Source organism: Protopterus annectens, chromosome 12.part0, assembly GCF_019279795.1.
Source record: "Protopterus annectens isolate FY-2018-M chromosome 12.part0, PAN1.0, whole genome shotgun sequence".
NCBI lineage: Eukaryota > Metazoa > Chordata > Ceratodontiformes > Protopteridae > Protopterus > Protopterus annectens.
In genome coordinates, this window is record NC_056746.1 from 1260974355 (window position 1) to 1260984599 (window position 10245).

The 10245-nt window shown below is 40.5% G+C and overlaps 1 protein-coding gene across 3 annotated transcripts in view; it reads left to right on the top strand.

The window, feature by feature from the left end:
* TP53INP2 (tumor protein p53 inducible nuclear protein 2) overlaps positions 1 to 9873 on the top strand; it is a 161974-nt gene extending 152101 nt beyond the window's left edge. For all 3 annotated transcript variants that reach the window (XM_044090282.1, XM_044090284.1, XM_044090283.1), the window contains exon 4: positions 8451 to 9873. In XM_044090282.1, the coding sequence (XP_043946217.1) occupies positions 8451 to 8700 (250 nt within the window). In that variant the 3' untranslated portion in view covers positions 8701 to 9873. The remainder of the gene's footprint in view (positions 1 to 8450) is intronic.
* The last annotated feature ends 372 nt before the right edge of the window (positions 9874 to 10245 follow it).

Below are 10245 nucleotides of genomic sequence, written 5' to 3' on the forward strand. Positions count from 1 at the left end.
CCTACTTCCCGTTGAACTAACATCACTCTCTTCCCTACCTCTCCTTAAACAAAAACTCAGAATACACCTTAAAACTCACTGGTTATGTCCATTCTGTAAACCTGACTAACCTTTGCTTACATTAACTTATTTCTTCACCTTACTTATTCTCTCTTATTTTTCCTAAAAATCTCAAGGAAAACTGAACTGGTAATAACAATTGTCTGTAAAATCTACTCCATAACTTATACTAAAGTTATGTCATTTTTATTACAGTAATTTAACTCATCACATGACCATTATGATTTTCTATTCTAGTGTAAATACCAACTTTTCCTCTATTTTTATTATTGTTTCATATATATTTTTATTGAACTACCTTCGTTTACTATGTTAGAACAATGATTTCTATGTTTATCTCATAGTTCTAGTGATTATCTAATTTTTGCTAGTGGATCTTTTCTCCCCGGGCCTTTACTGAAAATGGAAATGTATCCAGCTAGACTAGCCCGGTCAACAAATGTAAAATAAAATAAAATAAATAAAATAAACATTAATTCCGGGTTGGACATGGCTTTATACGTCAGGCACAGATCGCCTCTGAACAGGCGGTATGCCACTGAGTAGAGTTGGAGTTTCTTTAACCGGGCAGCATATGGCATCTGTTTGAGCCCTTTGATCCTCTTGGTGAGGTACTTTTGGGGTCTTTCCAGGTGCTGCAGGTGTCTGGTAAGGTACATCCCAAAAAGGGCATTGTACTCAATTATGGGCCTGATGAGGGATGAGTAAAGAGGCACGATGACCTCCCCTGATCTAGATGTGAATCCCTTCATGATTAGGTGGGCTATATAAAATGTTTTTCTAACCACTTTGGCCATGTGGTTGTCAAATGAGAGATTGCTATCAACTTGGGTCCCCAGGTCCCTAATTACTTATTCTGTACTTAATGGATTACCACCTATGTGGTAATTTGTGGGCACTTTGTTTTTGCCAAAGGGGATGACTATACACTTTTTGGCATTTAGCTTGAGGCCATGGCTCTGGCACCAGTTGTCTGTTTCTATGAGGCCCTTTTGGAGGATGCTTGTGTCGGCTGGAGAGTCGATTATGGCACCCAGTCTGCAGTCATCTGCGAACTTGGTCAGCCGCAATCCTTCCATGTTGGCCTGTACCTCCGAGAAATATATACCGAACAAGAGAGGTCCCAGGACTGAGCTTTGTGGGACACCACTTGTAACTGGTTTGGAGTCTGACATGGCTCCAGCAATTCTAACCATGTGGGTTCTGTCCTCGAGCCAGTTTGCAATCCATCTAGTGACATAGGGGTTTATATTTAAGCTGGTGAGCTTATCTATGATGACTGAGTGGGGTATTGTATCAAAGGCTTTTGCGAGGTCCAGGTAGGCTGTGTGGACCACCTTCCCCTCGTCAATGGCCTTGGTGACTGTTTCAAAGAAATCAACCAGGTTTAAGAGGCAGGATCTGCCCTTAACAAAGCCGAACTGGGTAGGATCCAGTGTCTGTAGGTCCCCAATATCTTTATTTATGAGGTCCATGATGATCCTTTCCATAGCTTTGCAGACCAAGCTAGTCAGGCTTATGGGGCGATAGTTTCCAGGATCCGTTGAGGCACCACCTTTATGGAGAGGGACCACTGTTGCTGTACGCCACTCTTTGGGCACATATCCTGTAGTAAGGCTGAGATTGAACAGTAGTTTTATGTTTGGGTTTAGCTCTTCTTGAAGTTCATGTAGGACGCAGCCCGGGACACCGTCTGGTCCCATTGATGCTGTGTTTTTTGCTTTGGAGAGCGCGGCTCTTACCTGAGCATCTGAGATGTCGGGGGCAGCACTCTGCTGGGATAGATATTTGCCCTTTTGGTGGGGAGGGGGGAGAAGTTTGCGCTGAACCTGTCAGCTAGGATGTTGGCAATGTCTGTGGGTTCGGTTTATTTTTTGTTATTTTGGACTAATTCTGAGCATATCTGGGAATTACCACCCAGGTTCCTAACATAACTAAAGAAAGCCTTGTGATTATCCTTAGTGTCCTGTGCAATTTTTCTCTCAAAGCTGGCCTTAGACAATTTTATGAGTGCCCGTAGTTTTTTTGCTAATACTGATCAGTGATGCCTTCCCTTTTTGGGATTTTGCTCTATCATTTAGTAGCTTCCTCCTTCTATTGTATAGTTTGTTTATGGCTGGGGTCCACCAGACAGGACATCTGCCTTTGGAGGATTGGGTCTTGGTTTTATTTGGGATCGCATGATCCATGCATTCCTGAAAGTGTTCATAGAATGCGTTTATAAAGGATTCTGCGGTCTGGGCCATATTTTCCACAGGCCTGGGGGCTTTGAAGGATTCCACCTCAGTTTTGAGGAGTGTGAAATTTGCTTTAGAGAAGTTTTTCACTGTGGTTTTCTGGGCAGGGGGTGGGGTCGGGATGTGAATATCCAGTGAGATTAGTTTATGGTCTGATCTTACCAGTGAAGGATACACTTCTGGTCTGGAGCATGGAGTCCCCATGTTGGTGATGATCAGGTCCAGTATGTTTTCCCCTCTTGTGGGAGTGGTAACAAGTTGTTCCATAGCATTTGAGTTTATAAATTCTAGGAACCTTTGGGCTAGGGTGTTGGAGCTAGAGTAATGCTCCCAGTCTATGTTTGGGTAGTTGAAGTCGCCCAATATAATGGTGTTTGGGGAGACCTTCATATTTTCCAGTGCTCTCAGGAAGGCCGAGTGGGGTTCCTGGGTTTGGGAGGGTGGTCTGTAGCAGGCTAAAAACTGGAAGGCAGTTTTACCCACTGTTAGTTGCACATGGATAGTCTCTGATGCTTTGTGCTTTGCCACCAACCTGGAGGTGTGGGTATCTTTGATGAATATCGATACTCCCCTTCCTTTTGTGGTTCGGTCCAAGTTTTGGGGCCGAAAAGCATGGTATGAGGTATAACCTGGTAGTACTGGGGTGCTCTCGGGAGCCCTGAACCAGGTTTCTGTTACTGCACAGATATCGATGTTCTCCATGCTAAGGAGAGTTTCGAGTGTGTGCATCTTGAGGTTTAGACGTCTGGCGTTGAGTAGCATTACTTTTAGTTTCTTATCCCTTGTGATACCTATGGAGGTGGGTTTGTCTTTTGAGCCTTGCCTAAAAAAGGCACTATGGGGGTAGCAAGACCCTTTGCCAAGATCTGAAAGCCCAGGGGTGACAGGTGCAAGCTGTCCCTAGCGAAGCATCGTGGCTTGTCGAGCATATCATCCCAAGCTGAAAGGCATTGGATCCCCTTTGAATGACACCAGTACTTAAGCCAATTGTTGAAATTGATCATCTTGTCTTCATATTGTGGCATCATTCTTGGTGAGGGTAAGATGCTACTCAAGGTCAGGGTCATACCGGCCTGGGCTACATGCTCAGAGAGCTCCTGTATGTCTCTTTTCATGTAGTCCAGGGAGGTACATCTCAGGTCATTCACACCAGCATGGACAATGACTGAGTCATATTTGTACTTGCCTTGGAGTGACCTGAGTGCTTATGTTATGTAGTGGATCCTAGCACCCGACAGGCTGCTCACCGTGACCCTCTCCTTGTTCAGGATTGTGAGCAGGACGTCAGTGTGCCTGACGATAGAGTCACCTATTACAAGTGTATCAGGTGTGTTGTTTAGTCTTAAGGCCTGTGACTGTTCGGCACACTGACTTTGTGAGATATGTGTTGCACGTGTTTTGTTTTGGGGTAGCGGTTGCTTGGGTGTCTGCTTTGGAGGTCTCTGCTGCTTAGGCAGATCTTTATTTAGAGCTTCCGAGTATGTTTTTATGTGATTATGTGTTTGGTTTGCTGTCGTGGTAGGTCTTTGTGAGACTGGAATCGTGAGTGTGGTTTCCTTCTCCTCCTGACTGGTTATGCCAGTACTGAGTGGAGAGAGCTTAGCCTCCAGTTTGGCTATATGGTTGCATCTCTCACATGTGTTGGAATTTGTTGGGAGGAGGAGAGGGTTGTCTGTGTACATGAGGCAGTTGTAACATTGCCTCAAGATTCCCAGATTCACCAGCTGGACTGGAGAGGAGATTGACAACTGACCTTTGGACATGCTAGAATAATATTGGGAATTCCTTTATAATTGAAAACAAGGGCCAGTGGGGAGTGAGGGTGTAGTGCTTTTAATTTTTAGTGCTGACTTATATAATTGCTTTAGTGAGCAAGTGCCAGGTAACTTAAGTGCAGTGTGTTACAGGTAACTTAAATGCAAAAACGACAAACAGTAAATTTCTTTCAAGTGAAACAAGGAAATAAGTACAGTAAGCAATGCAGATATCACTAGTGATCCACAGAAGTGCTGAGAAGCCGCGTATTAGGTGGAATTAGCGTTCCAGGGAAATAACAAGGAAACAAACAACAAGCCTATAAACAAAGCTAGATTCAGCAGGCCTGGATCTAGTCTATGCTACAGCAAACAAGGTATACCAATTTCAGTAAGATACAGTTCAAATATTCAGGCACTATAAACCTTTAACCAGAAATTCCCAGCTCAGAAGGGCAGAGTCCAGCCTCTTCTCCCACAAGAGTGCAGACCACGAACCTTCTTAATGTAAAATAACTGGCCTGAAGCCCAAGTGCTTAAACCAGAACTAATACACTTTAAGAATAACAGACACTGGGCTCTCAATCAGCAGTTCCCAACTTAGAAGGATGAAAGCTACCTGTCCTGTCACCACAGTGCATGCCACAAACCTTCCTAATGTAAAACAACTGGTCTGAAGCCCAAGTGCTTAATCCAAAAGACTTAGAATGATAGCTACATTTTATTCAAGTTACTACCAAGCAGTAATAAATACAATTGAATACTTTAGAGAATGCCTGGATTAGTGCTCAAATTACACAAACAAAGCTAGATCCAGCAGGCCCGAATCCAGTCTATGCCACAGCAAACAAGGCGCACCAACTTCAGTAAGAAGCAGTTCAGATATGCATGCACTATAAGCCTTTAACCAGAAATTCCCAGCTCAGAAGGGCAGGGTCCAGCCTCTCCTCCCACAAGAGTGCAGACCACAAACCCTCTTAATGTAAAATAACTGGCCTGAAAGCCCAAGTGCGTAAACCAGAATTAATACACTTTTAGAATAACAGACACTGAACCCTCAGTCAGCAGTTCCCAACCTAGAAGGATGTAAGCTACCTGTTCTGCCACTACAGTGCAGACCACAAACCCTCTCAGTGCAAAACAACTAGTCCGAAGCCCAAGTGTTTAAACCAAAAGGCTTAGAATTTGTCGTCCTGCAAGGGCTACTCCAGTCCACCTCTGGATTCTAGACAACCATCCAGCACTAGACAGACAGAGAGAGAGAGCGATTTGGGAATCTTCCCTATTGTGATGACTACAGTGTTGATCCATGCAAAAAAACAGTTGCACAAGGAGTTTAGATGTTCAGATAGGATCAGTGTTGTAATACCATTTCCCTCCCTCCATTGTCTCTTCCATTCCAGGAGACAATCTGCAGCTTGAGTGTATTCCCAGGTCCCTTCCCAGCACTTCTTTAGTCCCTGTTCCCCTTTTCTGTGATCATGCTCCCCCTTTGTCCAGAAGAGGACCACTCCTTCTGTAAAAGTTGTCCAAAATCTTCCTATGGGACAGGTCTTTGTAAGGGCCTCTCTTTCAGATGGTGCTTCCCCAACCCTTGTAAGATAAAAAAGAACTAAAGATCATGTAGGCTGATGCTGTCTTTATACCATGCAGTTGTCTCAGGGAAGATAGAGTTAGCCCAGCCAGAGGAAGGGTGCTCTGGGCTGAACGTCTGTCCAAATGTCCACATTCTGCCTACAGCAGATCCCTATTATAATGACGTCAACGGTAATTCTACATGAACATGCAGTATTCCAATATGTTTGCTGCATAACTGTATTTTCTCATGTCCTCATGCAAGCCACTGAGTGTTTGTTCCCTTTTCAGGTTTCCCATAATTTCTAAAGTATTAAGTAGATATCCACTAACCCAGCTATTAACTATTCAGGCTGTATAGGTCGAGCTTACAATAGCTACATTGCTGAAAACCAATTATTGTGTCATGGTATGGCCTTTAAGTCTGCACCAAGTAATGTGTGATGGTGAGTGGCTATGATTTGTCAGTCTACACAGCTGACCAGCAAACAATACTGCAATGGTTAATTGGCCTTACTAGCAAATGGCAAATGAGTACTACTGCCTTAGATTATGACCAAGACCTGCCAAAATCAAAGTAGCTTTACACTGAACAGCTGTAGAGCAGAGTTATAATCACTGTTTTCCCAGCACTTCATTCACTTTTGACGTTATTCTTGTGGTTTGCAGTGTTGTCTTAGCCACATTAACTGAAACTTGTTCAAGGTAGCTTATTGCATGAGCACCACAAACACACACACACACACACACACACACACACACACACACACACACACACACACACACACACACACACACTGGTTTCCAGAAGGGGGTAATAATGCCTTTCTAGTACCAGTGCCCCTTTTGCATACCTTGCCATCAACTATACAAATCTGGCCTATTTAAAACTATAAAGCAGTCACTCTTTAAAAGCAGTCTAGCAACAGTTAATAAGTCACTAAGTTCAGATATTACCCTTATATATAATAAGTAAACCACTACCCACAAGATGCTGAGACTAAATAATGAAATTATTTACTTGAAATAAGTAAAAAAAAAAAAAGTAATGCACTTCGTAAGATTAAATATACAGTAAAATAGGTACTTGCACTGAAAAAAATAAAACAAAGGATTTAAGCAGAAAGATGGCATTTAGAAAGAGAATGTGTAAAGTAATTATGTTATTATTATAAACATCTAACTAAAAGAAACACTGTGTTCTATCAGTCTCTAAATTTTAGAAGTATTTAGCACCTCTAGGAAATGCGTAGGTGATAAATCCCAGGCATGAATTTGCAGTCCAATGTCCTGTGCGTGTATGTACATTTCAAAAGGCAAATTCTAGCTGCTGTTTCAACAGTTGTGCTTTGAACTTAAAAGAGTTCCAAGTTCTGTGTTTCCTGTTTGTTTTCAGTTTTAAATAAAAGTTTCCTTTTACCACAGCCACCTAACTCTGGGGGAAACTGCAGTCCATTTATGTTAATATAGCTTTACGCAGAGCATAAGCCCTGAAAATGTGTGCTGGGAGCAGTTTCAGTTTCTAAGGCTTATTCACCTTATATATTTTTCATGCTGCATTTATTGAAAGATTATTACATTTTAAACATAGATTTTTTCCTTTAAAAACACATATGCTTTAACTTTTTTATATTTCGCATTATTACTACATATTTACTAAAAAGACAATTGAATTGTGTTGTGACCTGGGCATGTTTGATAAAGGTTCTTTGCAGCACACCACTTACCCAATTTCTAGAGGAAGAAGCGAATGAATAATGTAACACTGTTGTTTTTTAAAGCAATCATCAGCCACAAGGGCAAATGAATTCTAGTAATGTCTGTGGCATTTGATGGTTTTTCATTCAGTCTTGTAATATGAGGACATTCAAATGTAATATTAAAGCTGTAGTGGATACAACAGCATACAGCGGCACTGGATGAAGCTGTGATTCTGCAGCTCTGTTCTGATTCCATGGCTGTACCTCTAACTAAAAGCAATGTTTTTTAATTGGTCATAACTGAACCTATCAGAGGAAACTTCATTAGTATGGTTTTCATTTCTGTGTACTATAAATTAAATCATAGCCAGCCTTAGGCATAGGCCTAGGGTGCCACTCTATCAGGGGTGCTTTTCCAGTAATCTGGATGATGTAGGTAGACCAGGATGGGCTCACTGGGTGGTGTGGGGGGGGCACTGTGGAGCCATTTTGCCGAGGGCACCAGTTGACCAAAAGCCCTCCTTAACTTTTATATGAGACTCCTGCAAGAATATTTCCTTCAGCAGAGGGTACCATATTCACAGAGTATGCAAGTAAATTGGTTCCGATAATAAAAGATTGTAGATTAGGTAACACAATCCTGTATTACACATTTACTTTTCAGTATGAGCTAGACATCCATTTTAAGAGGGCAAAATAGTTTTAGGATAAGTGCACACACACACACACACACACACACATATATATATATATATATATATATATATATATATATATGTGTGTGTGTGTGTGTGTGTGTGTGTGTGTGTGTGTGTGTGTGTGTGTGTGTGTGTGTGTGTATATATATGTATATATATATATATATATATATATATATATATATATTAGACAGACACACACACATATATATACATACATATATATATATATATATATATATATATATTTTTTTTTTTTTACTTAATTGAAAAAACACTCATGAGAAAAACAGTTTTCTAATCTGTGTGGCATCCTGTGATTCATTCTTGTAAAAAGAAAGCACAATGTATAACAAGTCTGTTAAAAAGCTGAGATACTTAAGATCATGCAACTAAAACATGCCTTTCTGTTCTATTCCATTTCAGGGATGTGGCCCAGAACCGGATGGAACGGCATGCACCAAGACACACAGCATCTGTTAATGTTCATGCTGGAGTCTTGCAAAAGTTAACTGAGGTGCATCGGATCCAAAGAGTGAAGATATGGGTTGAGAGGCGCAAGCTAAGTCAGAACCGTATCCACCGCCAGAACCTTGTCAGAGAATGCCGCCCACGCAAGGCCCTACATCAACGCAGCTTTGTGTACCAGCCATGTCAGCGTATCTACAACCACTAACCTACTTCAGGAAGTTTATTAAGAGGCATTATTCTTATCCATAAGCTTAGGCAACTGTACCTTCTCACCCCTCCCAACTTTTCTGGCACACTTTTTTCTCCATACATAGTGCATTTTAATGTTTTTAAATAAAGTTGCTCCTGTGTTTTACTGTCATAACCTTTTTCCAACTTTTTGGCTGTTCAGGTTTTAAAGTAGGAAATGTATCTCCCTTTCCTCTACTTGTATTCTAAATATTACCAGTGGAAGAAAAACTAGACTCTATGGTTTAGTTACCACAGAGTGGATTTGAACCAAGGTCTCAGGTATAAACTGCATGTTTCATTTAACTGCAACAACTTAGGAATTGTTATCCCACCACAGACCAAGAAAAGAAACTATGTCTCATTTAATGGCCATATTGTTTTCTGGTAATACAACATAATTTGTAGTCGTCTCACAGTCAGTACAGTATTCATAAATATCTGTGCCAGCAAGTTTTTAATTCCATATGTAAACTGCTCCTAGATCCTTTCCTCTGAATAGCCATTCCATGTAAAATTCCAGCAATGCATCAATTGATTGGCTAGGATTAACTTGTTTCATGATACGCAGTATTACTTGACTGCCTCATAAAGCTGGTGGGGGTGAAAATTCTGTTGTTTGGATTTAGTGAATCAAGGCCAATCTCTTTCAGAAAATTAACTCTTATTATTTTATTTTTATTTTTTGCAAATAGTGCAATGTAATGTTACTTTTAAACTTGGAAGAGAACAGACAGACTAAACTATATGTTTTACCTAAGGACAGCTTCAGAGATGTCTTGATTTTCCTTTTACGGGTGTATCTGGATTGTACAGTTTAAAAAACAAACAGGATAGCTAGCTGTAAAATCCAAACCCCGTTTCTTAATGTGAGCGCTTTCTAGCAAGCCAAGTGCTTGCACTTTTTCAGACAAATTACAATCTCAAGATGCTAAGCTTATATACAATTAATTACATTAATCACTTATTATTTCATTTGAATTGTTTAAAGAAACATGCCACTATTTCACAAACCTTAACACATAATCTTATTCATAATATGTTCAAAGTCCTTTAGCTAAGAAACTGTATCAACACATAAATATGTTTTTAAAAACCTTAACAAACAAACTGGGAAGAGGCAAAGTTAATAAAGTAATTTCAATTCCTAGTTCATGTCAATTTTTTTTATCTCTTGTCCATTGCTGCTATATCACAGCAATTCATTTCTTGTGAGGTCCTACTTCTTCACACTCCCACAACTGGGTAAACTGGGATACCAGAAGACTCTATGATTGTCTCTCAAATTAAAAAAATAAGCATTTGGTTGTATGTTAAGAGCATCTCAAATCTCATAACTTGAATAATACCTTAGTGAGCGTTCATTTCTTTTGTGAGATCTACATTACTTTTTTCCTGAAAGAAAAGACAAGAACAAAAATTAAAATATTTTTTTTTGCGGTAGGAGCGGGGATTGTTAGGCTGTGGTGAGTTGCTTCCTGCAATACGTTTTAAAATACTGATCACTAGAAGATTATAACTT